The 19,274-nt window shown below is 47.8% G+C and overlaps 1 protein-coding gene across 2 annotated transcripts in view; it reads left to right on the forward strand.

The window, feature by feature from the left end:
- Positions 1-320: 320 nt before the first annotated feature.
- The window catches only part of ERCC3 (ERCC excision repair 3, TFIIH core complex helicase subunit), a 33,326-nt gene continuing 14,372 nt past the window's right edge, over positions 321-19,274 (forward strand). The window contains exons 1-10 of one of the 2 annotated variants that reach the window (XM_070579595.1): positions 321-452; positions 803-1,008; positions 1,677-1,913; positions 3,601-3,650; positions 4,081-4,216; positions 4,397-4,561; positions 5,031-5,235; positions 6,994-7,308; positions 11,951-12,135; positions 15,987-16,189. In XM_070579595.1, coding sequence (XP_070435696.1) covers positions 425-452; positions 803-1,008; positions 1,677-1,913; positions 3,601-3,650; positions 4,081-4,216; positions 4,397-4,561; positions 5,031-5,235; positions 6,994-7,308; positions 11,951-12,135; positions 15,987-16,189 — 1,730 coding nt within the window. In that variant the 5' untranslated portion in view covers positions 321-424. The remainder of the gene's footprint in view (positions 453-802; positions 1,009-1,676; positions 1,914-3,600; positions 3,651-4,080; positions 4,217-4,396; positions 4,562-5,030; positions 5,236-6,993; positions 7,309-11,950; positions 12,136-15,986; positions 16,190-19,274) is intronic. The other variant, XR_011528332.1, reaches the window with a different exon arrangement.

A 19,274-nucleotide genomic window follows, 5' to 3' on the forward strand; every position in this document is an offset into this window, starting at 1 on the left:
ACTCCATTTAGAATGGCACTGCCTGTCACTGCGGACTGTTTGATTTCTCCTTAAGAGCACTTAACACCGCATTTGCTTACTGTTCACATCTCTACTAGAATTTAACAGCCAGGAGGCCAAGCACTTGACTTTGTTCACTGTCCTATCCCAGCCGCTAAAACACTGCTGGGACGACGATAACAGGTGCTCAGCCGGTCTCTCATTGACTGATTATAGCAAAGAAGTGGGAGAAAGGTGCCGCAGCAGGCTCACACCACGCCGCCTGCTCAGTCGCCACGCTCGGTCGCCCGCCCCGCCCCACGGCACGCAGAGGCGGGACTTCCTGTGTAGGTGCCGAAAGAGCTTCCGGTGTGAAGCGGAAGCCTCCCTGAGAGCTGCGGCGGCGACGGGCGGGCTGCGCCGGGGGTCTGACGCTGGAGCCGCCATGGGCAAGAGAGACCGGGCGGAGCGCGGTGAGCCGCGGCGGGGGCGCGCCCGGGCCTGCCTCGCTCGCCGTCCCCGCCGTCCTGTGGCAGCTGCTCCGCGCTGCTCGGCGGCGTGCGACCCCGCGGGCTCTCGCGGCCTGCACGCCTGTGTCCCGCGGGGCCGCGGGGCGGGGGCGATCCCTGACCCTTGGGCAGCCCCGCGCCCTACCGGGTGGAAGGTGTGAGGGAGAGTCGCCCGCGGCTGCGGCTGGCTCCTGGCGAGGAGTGCGCGGCGCTGGTGACAGCCGGCTTCGGCCAGGTTCCACCGGAATGCCGCCGGGCGGTGCGGAGGGGACCCTGGGCTCCTGCCGGGCTCACCTCTGTGTCCGCACCTGCAGATAAGAAGAAGTCCAAGAAGCGGCACTACGAGGACGAGGAGGAGGAGGAGGACGATGCCGCCGGGAACGACTCTCAGGAGGCGGTGCCCTCGGCGGCCGGGAAGCAGGTGGATGAATCCGGCACCAAAGTGGATGAATATGGGGCCAAGGACTACAGGCTGCAGATGCCGCTGAAGGACGACCACAGCTCGCGGCCTCTCTGGGTGGTGAGCAGGCCCTCAGCCAGGCCGGGCGCGAGGGTTTGGGCCCATGTAGAGATGCGGGGTGGCGCCGGTCAGAGCTGCCTGGGAGGGCGCCTCCGTGCCGGGGCGGGAGCCTCCGTGCGGGCGGGAATGAGCAGGGGTGTGGCGCACGTGCACGGCTAGACCCGCGCTGCCTTCGTCTCCAACCCCTCCCTTTACTCCCCTTCCCTCGCCAGTTCTGCCGCAGTTTGGGGAATTTTATCTACCCAATAAATGACATTTGTTACGTAACATCTTAATGCTCCATTTTTAGAAATTAACGGAGACATCTATATATTTGGTAGGCAGCTTTTTGCTCATTTGGAGTAATTAATGTTCCGCATTCATTTGAAATCTAGCCCAAAGGGAACTTGAGGAGAGCCAGTAAGGCGGCCTTTCCCTGTGAAGAGTAGTGGGAAGCAGCCCCCGACTTTGGAAACCTTTGCTTCTGTTCTCTCTGCTCCTCGTATCTGATTGAGTAAGAGGCCCCACAGTTGACTGAAAGTGCTTACAAAAGTATCGCTGGTGATGGATCCCTTAGAGATCGCTTTTGGGGCAGTGTATCCCTTCTTGATGATGATATGCGAAAGACTCCAGTAGTCTCTGCATCTCATTAGATTCCTTGTCTGTTGTGTCTGTTTGGTGTTTCTCAGGCTCCTGATGGCCACATCTTCTTAGAAGCCTTCTCTCCGGTTTACAAATATGCTCAAGACTTCCTGGTGGCTATTGCAGAGCCAGTGTGCCGGCCAACCCACGTGCATGAGTACAAACTAACTGCCTACTCCCTGTATGCAGCTGTCAGCGTGGGACTGCAAACCAGTGACATCACTGAGTACCTCAGGAAGCTCAGCAAGACGGGAGTCCCTGATGGGATTATTCAGTTTATTAAGGCAAGTGGAGGCTGAGGCTGGCTCTTGGCGCTCCTTGTCAATGGGGTAGTAGCTGAGACAGGTGTTACCCATTGTTAATCTGTGGCAGTCGTGAAAATACCATTCAGAGCTAGTGTGGGGAGCACAGTAACAGATTACCCCAACTGCTGCTCCTTTGGATCCGGCCTTGTGTTCTTGCTGAGGCCGTACTTCTGCTAGGCTGCTCTTAGCCAGTGGCTACTAACACGCGGGGGTACCAATTTAGGCCCATTCTGGCCAGGGTTGTTTGGGAATACAGCACAAAGTGAATGGTGTTATGGACTGATTTGGGTCCCCTCCAAAATTCATGTTGAAGCCCTAACCCCTAATGTGATTGTATTTGGAGTAGGGAAGTAATTCAGGTTAAATGAGGTCATAAGAGTGGGGCCCTGATCCAATAGGATTAGTGTCCTTATAAGAAGAGACACCAGAAGGCACATGCGTTCTCTTGCTTTCTGCACACGCGCACAAGGTAGAGGTCATGTAAGCACACACCAAGAAGGTAGCCCTCTGCAAGCCAGGAAGAGAGCCTTCACAGGAAACTGAATCCCTGGCATCTTGATTGTGGACTTCTAGAAATAAGTTTCTGTTATTAAACCACCCAGTCTATGCTGTTCTGTGTGGTAGCCCCAGCAGACTAATACGGGTAGTAAACTCCATCTAAGGCTGAATACCTGCACCAAATAGTCACCAGTTTCTGTTAGGGAAAGTCTAAAAGAACTTCAGGTATTGAAGTGCATGGGTTCCATGAGGGACAGGTGGATGCCATTCAGAAGAGATGGACAGTGGCTTTCGGTGCTCTCTGCTGATCTAAAGGGAGCTGGATTCAGACTCCCAAGGCTGCAGTGGCAGAAGACGAGTGCCATAGGCATCCAGCACAGTAATGTAGCCAATCTCAGAGAAGCTGGCAGGAGCCCTGGAGACAGTTCTGTCTTCTTGTGGTGGGGAAGGGTGCCTCAGAGAAGGGCCTGCACCTTGCTGAAATGAGCCCGCATCAGCACCCTGTTGTGCTCAGTCGTGGCTGGCGGCTGCTGTAGGAATGTAGGTGTTGGTGCGGTGCCATGGTGGATCCCGAAGGGCAGCAGTGGAGGCAGGCAGCAGCCCGAGGTCTGAGTGGTGAGTGTTCATGCCGCCACACAGCCTCTGCTGCATCCCTTCCTAAAGATTGTTGGGGCCCCGGGCAGATTTAAGTTGTATTCTCTACCATCAAGAAGCTTACATTCTGGTTGGGGAAATAGGAGCATTGGTGAGGAGGCTAGGAGGCTTTGCATTTAATTTATGCAGCAAACAGTTCCGGAACGCGTGCTCTGTGCCAGCTCTGTGCTGGGAGCTGTGGTCATGCTGCTGTGGCAGGCTGAACCTCTGGGTTAGGATGGGGCCTGTGGGAATGGAAAAGAAAGGGAAAGGGAAAATAAAAGAAAGACTGTAAGCAGTGGTATGTACATCAGAATTAGCCAGGCAAGAGGAAGGTTTTGCTCTTGTAAAGAAGAGGGTAATAGAAAAGCTCAATTCAGGAAGCTTTAATCCCTTTAGGTTCGCACGTTGGGTTTTCCTAAAGTACAATGAACGCTTCACTTGGTGGGTAGGTAGTAAGATGGGCCCAGGAGTGAACATGTGCTGAGTGAGCTACATATTGCTAATTTTGCCTCTTTGCTGTTGTCACTTGCAGTTGTGTACCGTCAGCTATGGAAAAGTCAAGCTGGTCCTCAAGCACAACAGGTAAGGGATTCTGTGGCAGGCCCGTCCAAGGCACTTTTACCCCCTGCACACCAAGTGGTGAGTAGCTAACATTTGTGGCCTGTCTGTTCTGCACCAACACCTACTCCCCTGAATAAGAGGATAAAAGGAATAAGTGAAGTGATGTGGCCAAACTGGAAATTTGTTAACTGGACACTGTGTTTCCCTTAGCAGTGGAGCTGGGCCTCAGACCCCTGCATGTTTGACTTCCAAGTGGGGTTCCGCTCATAACTTTCGTATGTTATATCATGGTCAGGAGCTTGTAGCTTAGACTTGGCAAACAGTTGTGGGAGAGCAAGAGAATGGAAAGAGTCATGAGGCCACTATTTTTGCATCATCTAATTGAAGAGCAATGGAACCTTCTGGAAATGGTGTACTGGTTAGCAGGCACCTCCTTCCTCCTCTCTTGTAGGTACTTTGTTGAAAGCTCCCACCCCGATGTCATCCAGCATCTTCTGCAGGATCCAGTGATCCGGGAATGCCGGCTGAGGAACTCCGAGGGGGAGGCTACTGAGCTCATCACAGAGACGTTCACAAGCAAATCTGCCGTATGTGGGCTCCTGGGTCACCCTTGGTGGGGTGGGAGCATTTGGCATTTCAGCGCTCTCACGTGCTTTAGTCCAGCATTTGCAACCTAGTTGCCCTGAGGTTTTGCAGCTTCGGCTCTCGCTTGGTAACAGTAGGGTTAAATGTCGCGTACAAGCCCAGATCCTGCCCTTCTCTTACAGATTGCTAAGACTGCTGAAGGCAGCGGTGGGCCCTCCACTTCCCGGGTGACAGATCCACAGGGTAAATCTGACATCCCCACAGACCTGTTTGACTTTTATGAGCAAATGGACAAAGATGAGGAAGAAGAAGAAGAGACACAGACAGTATCTTTTGAAGTCAAGCAGGTTAGTGAACGTACCTCCTTCTGGTTCCTTCTCTGAGCTGGCAAAGAAGCTGGTCCAGTCTTCCATGGACTCTGTAGTCTGTGTGCGAGAAGGGAATCCCCATCTCTTCCCAAATTGCTGTCTCCCTTACGGCTTCTCTGAGCCATAGCATCTTTCTGCCTGATGGAGTTAGATTTGAGTGTCCTGTTTCCTCAGCCTGGTGGGTGAGTCTTCCCAAGTTCCTGGGGAGGTGTGAGAAATGCTGCCTGAGGGGCATTTTTGGTGGCTGATGGGATTTAATTTTGTGTGTGTCCTTAGTTTGAGTTGCTTTTCCAGCTTTAACCCAGTTGTTATCAGGCAAGATCTGAAATTGCAAAAGTCTAGATAAACTTGTTTTTTTGACCATTTAGGCCCCTTAGAATATGTGCTATTTATGAGCATGCTTCGGCCTTAATAAGATTGTAAAATCACCTTCATGCTCACTCCCCAGGAAATGATTGAGGAACTCCAGAAACGTTGCATCCACCTGGAGTACCCTCTGTTGGCAGAATACGACTTCCGGAATGATTCTGTTAACCCTGATATCAACATTGACCTGAAACCCACAGCTGTCCTTAGACCTTATCAGGAGAAGAGCTTGCGGAAGATGTTTGGGAATGGGCGTGCACGCTCAGGGGTCATTGTTCTTCCTTGTGGTATGTGACACCTGAATGAAGAAGATGGCCAGGTTCTTTTGTCTGGATCTACCAGCTGCCTTCCGCTTTCCCTCTGTGCCTTTCTCTACCTCACACCTGGCCAGGGATCAGCCAGGGTCAGATGACTCCCTGATCCATGACTTGACTTGTACGTGAGTGCTTGCTGTGTGCACAGCTCTGGCCTCAGCACTGGGATATAATGGTGGATAGAATGACATTCCTGCCTTCATGGTGCTCATTCTGGTGGGATGTAGAGAGATAGTAAATAGATCAGCTAAGCAATGTATAAAACCTTGGGCAGTGAAGAAAAATAAAGCAGGGGGCTGTGGCTGAGTGGTTAAGTTCACTCACTCTGCTTCGGTGGCCCAGGGTTTCGCCGGTTTGGATCCTGGGCTGGGACCTAGTACCACTTATCAAGCCATGCTCGGGTGGTATCCCACATGGCAGAACCAAAGGGACCCACAACTAGAATATACAGCCATGTACTGGGGGGCTTTGGGGAGAAGAAGGGAAAAAAAAGAAAATTGGCAACAGATGTTAGCTCAGGTGCCAATCGTAAAAAAAAGAAAGTTTAAGAAAAGAAAAAGAAAGAAAAGAAAAAGAAAGCGAGGTAAAGGATTAGACGATGTGGGGGGAGGGTGCTATTTTACATACTGGGGTGCAGTCTGTTTCATGAGTTATGTGTATTTGGAGGCCACCTAGCACAGAAACTTTGCTTGTTCCTGACAGCCTACAGTGTGCACATCCAAGAAGGGGCACTAGCAGCCCCCTTGGCACCTGTCTGATATCATTTGTCCTAAGTCATGTCAGGTCCTGGCCTAGGTCCTTGGCCAGTGGTCACAACACATTCACCTGAGGGCCCTACCCCAAACTTAAGGGGCAGAATGTCTGGGGGAGAGGCCTGTGCCTTCAGGGTTTTTTTTTTTAAAGCTCCTTGGGTGGTTTTGGTGCACATTCCCGGTAAAGGAAGACTTGCTGTTTAAAGAGGAGTAGCTTGATCTTTTTTTTTTTTTTTTTGAGGAAGATTAGCCCTGAGCTAACATCCATGCCTGTCTTCCTCTACTTTATATGTGAGACGCCTGCCACAGCATGGCGTGCTAAGCGGTGCCATGTCCGCACCCGGGATCCGACTGGCAAACCCTGGGCCGCCGAAGTGGAACGTGCGAACTTAACTACTGCGCCACCAGGCCGGCCTCAGGAGCAGCTTGATTTTTATCTTGATCTTCAAATGGTGGATGGTAGTAAACTTGGGAGCTCCTGGAATTTCTCCTTTTCTGTCTGCTGGTAGTGTACGTTCCGGAGTTCTCAGCGCAGTTTGTTGTGTAATCAGCCGTCTGTTGCTGAGTCCTTCCTTCATGCCGGATGTGCACACCGTACCCGGCAGTGCCCAGCAGTGCTGCTTTCCCATGGCCTTGGGCAAGTTACACCTCGGCTTTAGTTTTCTCCTGTTTAAAACAGCGATAGAATGTCTCTTATCTCTGGTTTGTTTTGAGTCTTCAGCATTTAAACAAGATGCATGTAACATGTTACAGTAGGGCTTGGCACTTGTCTCTTAATTTCTCACATTTATGTGTGAATTGGGCATCTCCATTTTGTAAAGAAGAAAACAGAAGCTCTGGAGCATTAAGTGCCTCACACTGTCAGCTGAGGATTGTTACAGATAATTTGCCTAGATTTGCGTGCTGATGAGTCATTCTGTCTGTCCCTATCCTTCATTTCAACCTGGCCTAGGGTAGGACGCTCTTTGATTTCTTGTAGGTGCGGGGAAGTCTCTTGTTGGTGTGACAGCTGCATGCACTGTCAGAAAACGCTGCCTGGTGCTGGGCAACTCGGCTGTGTCTGTGGAGCAGTGGAAAGCCCAGTTCAAGATGTGGTCTACCATCGATGACAGCCAGATCTGCCGCTTCACCTCTGACGCCAAGGACAAGCCTATAGGCTGCTCCATTGCCATTAGCACCTATTCCATGCTGGGCCACACCACCAAAAGGTCCTGGGAGGCTGAGCGAGTCATGGAGTGGCTCAAAACTCAGGAGTGGGGCCTCATGATCTTGGACGAAGTGCACACCATACCAGGTATGCAGGCTGAGAGCTGAGCTGCCCACTCACTGTGGACAGAAAATGATTTCCAGTTGTTGGGTTGAGGGAGAGACTGCTGTGTAGCACACCCATCTTGGTAGAAAGACTTCCTGGGTCAAGCTTTTAAATAAGTGCTAAGCATATGGAGGGGTGGAGTTGGTGAGGGCAGGTGGTGGATGGGTGCAGGCATTCACAGCTTCCTTAATCACTGGCCTGGAGTAGGCATTTAGAAAATGGTATTTCTACCTGCATCTTGTTGCAGCTCAACTTACCCTTCACTCGTTTTTTTATAGTTCTGTGAAAACTAGAGCTAGGAATACTCCCAAAAGTCCTTGCAGTGGTAGTGTTTGTTTTAGGCTAAAGTATCGATCCCTAATATGTTATCAAAGCTGTACTTCTCCATATGTTGCAGGCAATCCTTTGTTTAAACGGCTATATAGGTATAATTTATATACTATAAAATCCACCCATTTTAGGTATACAATTCAAGATTTTTAGTAAATTTATGGAGTTTTACAACCATCAGCATGATCCAGTTTTAAAACATCTCCCTTATACTCATTTACAGTCAGTATTTTCATCGCTAGCCACAGACAACCACTGAATTGCTTTCTGTCTCTATAGACTTGCCTTTTGTGGAAATATATTAACAGAATGATATAATACGTATTTTCTTGTACCTGGCGTCTTTCACTTTGCATATTTGTTCATCCATGTTGTAACATGTATTGATAGTGTGTTCCTTTTATTGCTAAGTAGTATTCCAGGCAAACCTTTCTTGATAAAACAAATTAAGGGAGCTCCCTGATAAATTAAGAAGTGTAAATTAGAGATTACTCTGAATGAAATGAAATCAGAGGCATTTTCACATAGCGTAGTCAAAATGGCCCTAGCATCTGTTTTTTTCCGTGTAATGAGAGCTCCTCCACACCTCTGGATGCCTGAAGATACCTAGAAATGTTCACAGCAAGCCAGGTAGGGATCTGGGGTCTTGGGTGCTAGTCCTGAGGCGGGAGGGTATTTGGCAGAGTCCGACAACAGCAAGGTGGCCTCATGGCCAGAGGGGGCTGTGGAGGAGAGCAGTCAGTGCTGAGGTCGGAGAGGGGCAGGCAGGTAGAGTGGTGGGGCACCTCCTGTAGGACTCTGAGGGCACTCAGTGGGAAGCCATTGGAGGGATGAGCAGATGTGACATGATCTGATTTAACACTATAAAAAGATCACCCTGGCTGCTGTGCTGGGAATAGACTGAAGGAAGCAAGGGTAGAAGCAGCCAGATGGTTTTGTTTGCGGATCCCAATAAGAGGCTTGAACTGGTAGGAATGAAGGTAACCTAGTTCTGGTGTGTTGTGAGGTTAGGCTGACAGGCTGGATGTGGGGATCAGAGAGAGAGAAATCAAGGCCAACTATCAGGTTTTTGGCTTGAACGATTGGAAGGATGGGGTGGACGTTAATTGAGATGGGAAACTATAGAAGGAGCAGGTTTGTGGAGTGATGATCAGGAATTAGGCTTTTGACGTGTTAATTTGATTGCTTGTTAGACATTCAGGCAATGGCAAAAATGTTAGAAAATGGGCAAAAGATGTGAATGGACATTTCACCAAAGAGAATATACAGATGCCAAGAAGCATTTGAAATGGTGTTTAGCATCATTAGCCCTCAGGAAATGCAAATTAAAACCACGATGAGATTCCACTACACACCTGTTAGAGTGGCTAAAATAAAAAATATTGACAATACCAAGTACTGACCAGAGTGCAGAGCAGCTGGAACTGTCATGTGTTGCCAGAGGAATTGCGAGATATAAGTGTCTCTGAAAAAGTGGGGCAGTTTATTCGAAAATTACCATATGATCCAGCAGTCCCACCCTTGGGCATCTATCCTAGAGAAAGGCAGACTTAGGTTCACATGGAAACCTGTACATGAATATTTGTAGCAGCTCTAGTCATAATCTCCAAGACCTGGACACATCTGCACTGCCTGTCAGTGGGTGCTGGATGGACTGGTCCATCATCCATTGGAGCACTACTCAGTGAGCGGGAACACACTGTTGCTGCAGCAACTGGGATGAGTCTCAGAGGCAGTGTGCTGAGTGAAAGCAGCCCTCTCAAAAGATTACGTAGTGAATGTTGCCTTTGCCAGGCCTTCTTGGAAAGACAAAACCACAGTGATGGAGAACAGATCAGTAGGTGCCAGGGGTGAGGGTGACTATAAAGGGAGAGCACAGAGGAGTTTTTTGGGGTGATGGATTGGTCTATGTCCTGATTATGGTGGTGGTTACACAAATTTATAAATGTGTTAAAATTTATAGAACCAATCCCCCCTTCCCCCCGAAGAGAGTCAGTTTTACTGGGTCTGCTTGGATTAGAAATTGCTGATACAGAGAATCATTTCCTACAAATGAGTTTGGAATTGCTTTACAGCAGTTTAGTCGGAGGCTGTGTTTGAAGCTTGGGAAGGCTTGAGGCTTTCTGCCTGAGTCTGTGTCTAGTGTCTGTTTCTGTTCCCAGGTCCCAGAGCATGGCAGCCAGGCTTAGGATTGGTTGTCTGGTGATGGGGATGTAGAAGCGTACCCCACACAGTTCACACCCACCGTGTGTGTCCATTTGTCTGTCTCCTCTGTTCACAGGATCACTTTGTCTGTGGCTGGGTACAAGAGTGAAATCAAACAGCTCTAAGGGATTTTGAGTTCAGTCCTTGTAAGCCTCATGGCCTGGCCATGCTCACTGGGCCAGAGAACAAATGTTAAATAAGGGAATTCTAGCAAATCAGAGTAAGTTTTTTGACTGTTAAACATTTACCATGTTGCATTAGATAGAATGGTAAATCTTTGAGCTTTATCCCATATGCTGAAGATTGCTGTGTTCTTTTATAGATCTTCCAAAAGGAGCCTTACTAGGTCATTATATTATAAGATATTCTTATTACAGTACTTGTGTATATTAAGTGCTTACTGCATACAAGGCACGGTGCCAGTTTCATTATTTTAACGAGTATTTGTTGAGAACCCATTAAGTACTATGCACTGTGCTTGGCACTGGAGACAAAGTGGGAGGGACAGAGAGTCAAAGAATCACAGAGATCAATGTCAAGTGACAACTGTGACATCACATCCAGTGATGCAAGCCAGACGCAAAAAGTCTGTACCTTGATTCCATTTATATGAAGTTCAAAAAGGAGACAGACCTCCTCTCTGATGACCGAAGTCAGAGTCGTGGCTCCCTTGAGGGACAGTGCTGGTATTGACTGGAGGGGTCAGAGGAGAGACTTCTGGGTGCTGAGAACACTTGTATCCTGACCTGAGGGGTTTCACAGGTACGTACCTGTGTAAAAGTTTATGGAGCCGTGCGCTTCATTGCATGTGAGTTCTTCCCCTGTGACAGCCATTATGGATGGCAGTGAGAGAATGTCATAGCTGGATGTGACTGGTTTGCAGGGCAGAAGCCACAGGGAAGACTTGTTTCTGGCTGCAGTGTCCAGGTGGGGTCCTGACTCATGCTTCCCTTGTGTTGATGGAATCCCTGGGCCGTCCGCAGTGCTGGCTCCCTGGGGCCCACATTGGGTTGATAGCTCCATTGCTTTGGCTGCCATGTCCTTCCGACATGGGGATCCTGGTCTAGGTCCTTGGCCACCCTTTTTTGGAGCTGGCGCAGTCTGGAGACAACCCTGATACCAGTTTTTTGTTTGTTTGTTTTCCAAGTGTATGTGCAAACCATGTTAGGCTTCAGTATGTGAAACTCCGTAAGGTCCGGACATTTACTTGGGGTTCGACAACCCTCTGTTATTTTACTGTTCTTATGTTTTTCATTTGTGTTTTGGTTCAGTCTGATCTCTTTCCTCAGATTATGTCTCTCTCTGAAGTATCATTAACCTTACCTTTAATTGGGTTATAAGATAAGCATGATTCAGACATTTTAACCTTCCTTCAGAGTATTAGAATTTTTAAAAAGTAAGCCATGGAAACTCACATTGAGTCTTTTAAAATGAATAGCTCATACCCTTTTATAAGTTTGTTTAGTTCAGTAAATCAGAAGGAATTATAACATTCAAAAGAAGGGAAGACAAAGTGGCTGGTTGATGAGAATGAATCCAGTTGGGAGAGTTTGGGAGGCAGTTTGCTGAGGTGGGCAGGGGTGTCTGGGGGTTCCTCTCCCCCTTTTCTCCTTGGTTTCTGGGAAGATGGTGGGAAGCTGAGCAGATCTGGCTCCTTTGTTCCTCTGATCCCCCAGATACCCAACCATCTTGCTGGTAACCTGGGTACGAGTCTCAGGGGGAGCAAATTCCTTGTGTAATTTAGAGCTCAGTGGCATTTTAAGTGTTGTAGATCATATTTCAAATTACCATTTGTGCTCCAGCTGATAGCTTAGCTGTTATGAGGAGAATGCTGGGGTTCGCTAACTTGGAGCTTCCTTAAAGCCATCTCCCCCTCTTGTCCTCCTTTTCGTCCTTCTTTTGAACAGGTCTAAAAGTGATGATGAAGTGTTCTCGCCTAGTCATTCTTCTCTGGAGCCAGGTTCCCGTGATTTGGAGACCCCATGGGGTAGCCCATGTAGTGTCATGGGCCGGTGTTAGATCACAGGCTGTGTGTGGTACTTGAGCATTTAAAAAAGTGACAATGTGAATGCACTGATTGTTTCCCCAGCCAAGATGTTCCGACGGGTGCTCACCATCGTGCAGGCCCACTGCAAGCTGGGTTTGACCGCAACCCTCGTGCGGGAAGATGACAAAATTGTTGACTTAAATTTTCTGATTGGGCCTAAGCTCTATGAAGCCAACTGGATGGAGCTGCAGAACAACGGCTACATCGCCAAAGTCCAGTGCGCCGAGGTAGCTGTCCCCTTCCTGGCACAGTCTCCAAGGGAGAGACTCTTTCCTGGTTAAGGGGAAACGGGTCAGGTGAATTCCTCATGGGCAGATGGACAGGTCAAGACCTGAGCACACGTGCTGCCCCCTCATGCAGTACCCTCAGTCCCCCGCTGAGGTGGGCAGTGTTCTACCACTTCCTGGACGGTGAGACAGAATCTTTTGTTCAGGGCACGCAGTTGGCGAGTGGTAAAGTCATGATCCTAATTCAGGCTGGCTGGGCTTCAAAGCCCATGCTCTTCCTCCTTTCTGGGAGTGAGCACCTCAGGGTGCTCCTGCCCACCCTCACCCCTGAGGGATTCTTGAGTATATCTGTGTGGGCAGTCACCCAGGCCACCCCCAGTGCCGAAGCCTGTTGGTTTTGATGCCCCAAGAAGGCACCTGTGGGCTTGATGATTTTATTTCTAAGAATGCATTTTCCCACTGCTGTTCTGTAACGGATACCTGCACAGGTATGTATTAAAGATACATGTTCAAGGTAAGTCTTCTCAGAAGAAACAACAAAAATCCTTTTTGGCGCCATAAAATGACTGTCACTCAGTGGCTAGATTAGGGTGGCCTTTGTCCTGAAAGGGCAGAAAGGGTTCACTTGGGTAAAGGTGAGTGTGGGGAACCTGTGCAGGTAGACTTGCTCTGTTAAAAAGCTTCCTTACCCCTTAGTTGCATCTTCATCATCACCCCCATCTTTCGAAAGGGCACTGCAGAGCCTGTGCGGCCTCAGGCCCTCGGGCTCCACCCCCAGCCCCTGCCAGGCTAACCACCATCTTGGACTTAGGTTTGTCATTCTCTTCTTTTCTCTGTTATTTTACTTCCTATTTATAGTTCCCTAAACATATGTCGTTTAGCTTTGCCTTTTTTTCTTTATATATATGTAAATAGAATCAGGTTATATATGTTCTCGTATGACTTCTGTCTTTTGGTCAGTATTTCTATTCCTTGCCTAATGTATTTTATTTTTTTTTTGATGAGGGAGATTAGCCCTGAGCTAACGTTTGCTGCCAGTCTTCCTCTTTTTGCTTGATGAAGATTGTCACTGAGCTCACAATTGTGCTTCTTCCTCTATTTTTTTTTTTTTGTTTGGAAGAGTAGCCCTAAGCTAACTGCTGCCAGTCCTCCTCATTTTGCTGAGGAAGACTGGCCGTGAGCTAACATCCGTGCCCATCTTCCTCTACTTTATATGTGGGACGCCTACCACAGCATGGCTTTGCCAAGTGGTGCCATGTCCACACCCGCGATCTGAACTGGCAAACCCCAGGTTGCCAAAGTGGAATGTGTGCACTTAACTGCTGTGCCATTGGGCTGGCCTCTTCTATTTTTTGTATGTTGGACACTGCCACAGTGTGGCTTGATGAGCGGTGTGTAGGTCCACGCCTGGGATCCAAACCCATGAACCCCAGGCTGCCTAAGTGGACTGTGCAGCATGTGAACTTAACCACTATGCCACCGGGCTGCCCCCGTGTTTTTCTGATTATGTGCATAGCTGTAGTTCATTCCTTTGAATTGCTCTGTAGAATTCCATTGTACGAAAATACCGCAGTTTGATGTATAATGGAGTATTATACAGCAGGAGAAATAAAATCTTTTCTAATGTTGACAGACATTTGGGCTAAGTTATTTTATTTTATTTTATTTATTTTATTTATTTTTAAAGATTTGATTTTATTTTATTTTTTCTCCCCAAAGCCCCCAGTACATAGTTGTATATTCTTTGTTGTGGGTCCTTCTAGTTGTGGTATGTGGGATGCTGCCTCAGCGTGGTTTTGATGAGCAGTGCCATGTCCGCGCCCAGGATTCGAACCAACGAAACACTGGGTCGCCTGCAGCGGAGTGCGCGAACTTAACCACTCGGCCACGGGGCCAGCCCCATGGGCTGTTATTTTTTTTAATAGCTTTATCAGGGTATAGTTTACATTCTATAACATTCGCCTGTTTTAACTAAATACTGTGATTTATGACTTCTCTGATATTACTAAACATAAAGGGTTGTGCAGCTTTCCCCACAATCTAGTTTTCAAACGTTTGTTTCCACCACCCTGAAAAGTTCCCTAATGCCCATTTGTAATGAATCCCTTCTCCTCCCAGCCCTAGGCAGCCACTGGTTTATTTTCTGTCTCTATAAATTTGGGGCTTTGTTTTTTCACTATTATGAAAATATTGCTGCCAATCCTTTTGCACCTGTTTCCTGGGGCCCTGTGTCAGTTTGTCTAAAGCAGTGTTGTTCACATTGTGGACTGTGACCCCCATAGTAGGTGGTGATGTCACTTCAGTGGGTCGTGACCATGATAGGATAGAATCTGCCAGAATGTGTAGTATGTATTAAGGGTATATATTGTTTGCTAAAACTGTGTTTATGAGTGTGAATATTTAACTCCTGATGTAAAGCGATCCCAGTTTGAAGGCCAGTGCTCTGGCAGGTACACCTAGAAGGAGCGTTTGTGGGTCAGGGGCTCTGTGGATGTTCACTTCCTAGTCATGGCGCAGAAGACTGCCTTCTAAAGTGATTGTACCAGTTAACACTCATCAAGAGTGAGTGAGGTTGCTTCGCATTTCTTCTAACATCTAATATTGAACTTCTTTCTTTTGATTTTTGCTAACCTAATAAGTGTGAAATTGTATTCCTTTGGTCTTGTTTTGTGTTGTCCTGGTTACTAATGACATTGAGAATCTTTTTGCATGTTTTTGGCCATTTGTGTTTCATATTCTGTGAAATGCAAGATTTTAAAAATATTACTGGGAAAAAAGAGTTGGTTTGGCTATAAAGAACTAGGAACTCTAAAAGTCATAATAGGATATGGCCCAGAGGGAACTAGAAAACATAACAAAAACCTATGAATTTGAGCTCAGCACAGAATTTGGCATATAGAGAAGGCAGCTAACTCTACAGTGGTGGCAGTGTGCAGAAATGGTCTGTGATGATCACACAGAAGTGGCACCGGTCACAACCAAACTCTCAGAGCCCGTCAGTGCAGGCTTGTGGCCTGTTCCAGCGCAGAGTTCCCAGAGGGTCCTTCTTGTCTCTACACAGCCTTGAGACCTTTAGAAGTCAGGGCACCTAAGTACATTTGCCCGAGCTTCTTTTAGCTTGTCAGTAGCCCAAGCACAGGCCTAGCACAGAGGAGGCCCTCAGGAGTGTTGCTGTCATTCTTCTTTGGATGCTGTAATTATCTCAGATGTGACCAGTGGGACTACCTTCAAGCTGGCTTCTATGTCCATTTGATGGGTTGCCATCATTTTTTGAGTACTTCCTTGCTTTCTGACACAGCAAAATATTTCTGGCTCCTCTGGTACTTTCCCTCCCTTGGCCCTGGAATCAACTGTTTCTGCATGGAGCATTTTTAGTAGAGAATGTAATTTAAAAACCAACATCTGGGTGCTTAGTGTGTTTGTTACTCTAGGGTGTCATTACGAGGAGGCTCACTCAGCAGACAGAGCTCGGCGCTGTGTGCAGCCTCGGTAGCAGTGCTGTGTGTTGACTCGTGTGTGGAGGTGTGATCTGAACGGGAGGAGGTGCTGCTCCACTGGTGGAGAATCTGGTTTCCCTCACTTGGAGCTGGTGTGAAAATAATTCTCTAGATATTGATATCGTTGAAAAATCTTAGTTAACTGATTAACATTTGAGTGTCCTAGTTCAGCATTAGCTCTTAGGTCTTGTGTTTTTTTGTTTGTGTTTTTACAGTTTTATTGAGACAATTCACATGCCGTTGGTTTTTTGATTTGTTTTAAAGCTAATACTGCTAAATGAATGGTCTTCGAAAGTTGCCAATTGTGTGATGTTTAAGCTTGCAAACTGAGTGCTGGTTCTCACTACATCACAGGTCTGGTGCCCGATGTCTCCTGAGTTTTACCGGGAGTATGTGGCAATCAAAACCAAAAAACGAATCTTGCTGTACACCATGAACCCCAACAAATTCAGAGCTTGCCAGTTTCTGATCAAGTTTCATGAAAGGAGAAATGACAAGATTATTGTATTTGCTGACAACGTGTTCGCCCTGAAGGAATATGCCATTCGGCTGAACAAGTAAGAATCGAGAAATTGGAGTACCTCCAAAGCCATTTATCTTCTCCATGTGAGGATGCAGAAGGTGCCTGCTTTTTTCTCGAAGGCCTTGGGAACTTCTTAGGATCTAGAGGTGTGGTTCTGTGGCCCCAGTTGCAGGAACCAGGTGAGAGAGAGGAGTGGGTGGTCTGAGTCAGAGGTTAGAGCACATAGAAAGGAAGCCTGGTCTCCCTGAGCCCAGGGAGCAGGTTAGAGTTGTGCTGCTTTGGAGCTGGGCTCCAAAGCTAGGCACGAGTTGGCATCTGGATTTCATCGCTAGTGAACACTGGGTGGAGACGAGGTCAGACTGTATGGGCCAGAGGCCAGGAAGGCAAGGCAGGCTGGGCTAGCATCCCAGGTATGGTCCTGCATCTAGAAAGAGCTTCTCAGGAAACACCAGAGTCCTCACCAGCCTGCACCGCCCCCCAGATACCTGCGTTTAAACCTGGCTCTTGTAAATCCCCTGCCAAGTAAGGAAGAAGAGACTTGGCTCCCTGCTACAGCGAGGCGAGGCGTCAGGCGCTCTGAATGTAGCAGAAGGCAAGCTCCTCTGCGGAGACGGGCCTTAATTCTTCCTGTGGGGTAGGGATGCAGGGGAGGCATGGGTACAGGCCAGCTTCTCTTTAGCACGCTTTGATTTAATCCTCACCTCAGCCTCACGAGCTCCTTGTGTTATTCCCATTTATAGATGAGAAAACTGAGACTCAGTGTTTCTCAGGTTTCTAAAATTGTATGTTTTTTAATTTAGGAAATATTTTATTTTTTATCAAAGTAGCAGATTACTATGAGAAACAGCAATTCCTTGAACAGGAACCCACAAATTCCTCTTCCCCAAATGTAGCCACTTCCAACTTTTTCTCTGTTACCTTCGTATTTCTAAGTAATAACTTATATAGCAACTTCTTGACTAATTGTAGAAATTGCCTGTTAACTTTCTACCCCAGTAGTTGAGGATTTAGCTCTCTTACATACACCGCTTCCCACCCCTCTCCCCCCATCCTCCCAGGCTGTTTGGGGTTAAGTTAGTATTCAGTGTTACATTATTTTGACTGTATATTCTTCAAGCCAAGGCCTGTAGGGTAGTATGATTACATTTTCTTCTCTGTAAACGTTTGTTTTTCCTGGAGTTAATAATTGCCTTGTCAGTGCTTTTGCTGGGTTTTCTATGCACTCATGATTACTCCTCTTCAGACTCTTCCTGCACCATAAAGTCTCAGTACGGTCAGACCCGTCAGGTAACCTCTCAATTCCTTTTCTCTTTCTTTCCCTGGTGGGATCCCCCCCAGCACGTATCTCCACTAGTGCTTCCGCCTCCTGCTCTGCTCTGGCCTGCTTGCTCTCTAGGACTTAGGATCCTGCCCAGCTGTTGCCTTTGCTTTCCCTCGGACATCACCCTGTGAATCCCTGTGTTTCTTCCCTGTGTCGGGGGCCCTGTTTCCGTGTCTCAGGTCTCTTTCTCGGTCACTCATTTTGATGGAGCACGTCCTCCACTAGACTCCTGGTAGAAGGTCTGTGGGAGGAAAATTTTTGAAGACTTTGCTTGCAGATGTGTTTGTTCAACCTCATGCTTGATCAGGCTGGACCTTGGCATGTTAAAGGCAGGGCTCAGTTTTCTCGGGGCTTCCAGTGCAGCTGCTTGGAAGTCTGATGCCTTTCTGATTCCTCTCTGGACGTGGTCTGTGGTCATGCTGGTCGTGTGTTTTCCTTCTCTCAGGAAGTTTTGAGGATCTTTTTTTGTTTTTGGAAATTTCAAAACAGTGTATCTTTTTTTCACTGTCAAAATGGTGTCTTTTTTGTTTCATTGTAATGGGCACTCAGTGGACCCTTTCAATCTGGAAACTCGTGCTCTTCAATTCTGAGAATTTCTTTGTTTTTCCTTTGTTCCTCATCGTCTCTGTTTTCTCTGCTCTCTCTTTTGAATCTCTGCTTGTCGGATGTTAGATGTTCTGAACAGCTTTCTAATTTTCTCATCTTTTTTCTCCTATATTTTTATCCCTTTGTCTTCCAGTCCTTTTAGTGAAGCTTTTGTTAATTTCCAAGAGTTCTTAATTGCTAACTCTTCTTGTTTCGTGAGCACGGTGTCTTCTCTGAGGCACTTGAAGCCTTGAAGCTTTCTTCTGTGCCCCACACTGTCTCTTTTCTTCCGTTTTTTTTGTTTTGATTGTTCCACCTCTGTCTTTAGAGCCCGTCTTCTGATTTTTGGTAATCCTTGCTATATTTTCTTGTGAGTTGGTCACTGAAAATATGATGGGCCTTTCTGTATTGCTTAGCGGGTTTGCCGGCCTGTGGACCTCACCACAGTGTGGTCAGACAGGGATCTGGCTATTTTGTCAAGAGGTTGCCAGATGCCAGTATCTCTAGGTCCTTTCTCTTGGGCTGGACAGTTTCTCCAGAGAGGTATCTGCTGGCCCCTGGCTCCCGGCATGTGTGGCTGGGGACGGGGCAGAGGGTCTCCTCCATCTTCATTTGTAGTCTCGTTTTTGCCCTCAGCTCTGCCTGAGGTCCGTTAAGTACCACCCTCCTGTTTAGAGTCTGGAAGATAAGCCTCCAGCTTTCTGGCAGGTGGGAGGAGGCATGCCTGGCTGCTAGGAGGCGTGCCAGAGCATGCTAGAGAGACATGTTCTGACCCTGCCCCTCATACAAATACTCTGCCAGCCCATCTGTCTGTGATCCTGCGCCACCACCCACCTTCTGGGAAACTAGTGACTAGTTCCTGAACCCTTCTGTGTTCTGCATAGAAAATTGGCTTGTTCTGTATTGGCTTTCCCTCCTGCTGGCTTGGGCTTCTGCTTTTTCTCAGTTACTAGCTCAGTTACCATGGCCGCATCCATCTGCTTTTCGACTTCCGCAATGTTAGTCACTTTTCTATTCTGCTGTTACTTGTTCTCCTTTTCTCTTTGCCCTTGTGGGTTTGTGTCTTTTTAATCTTTTACTGTCACATTGCTGTTGATTCAAGAGGGGCAACAAGATAATGCATATATTTATTGTTTCGTATTAAGAACCGTCTTCCATTCCTCTTCCCCCTCCCGTTCCAGGACTCCCTCCAGAGTCTTCCTGGGGCCTCCCG

This window comes from Equus przewalskii, chromosome 17 (genome assembly GCF_037783145.1).
Source record: "Equus przewalskii isolate Varuska chromosome 17, EquPr2, whole genome shotgun sequence".
Taxonomy (NCBI): domain Eukaryota; kingdom Metazoa; phylum Chordata; class Mammalia; order Perissodactyla; family Equidae; genus Equus; species Equus przewalskii.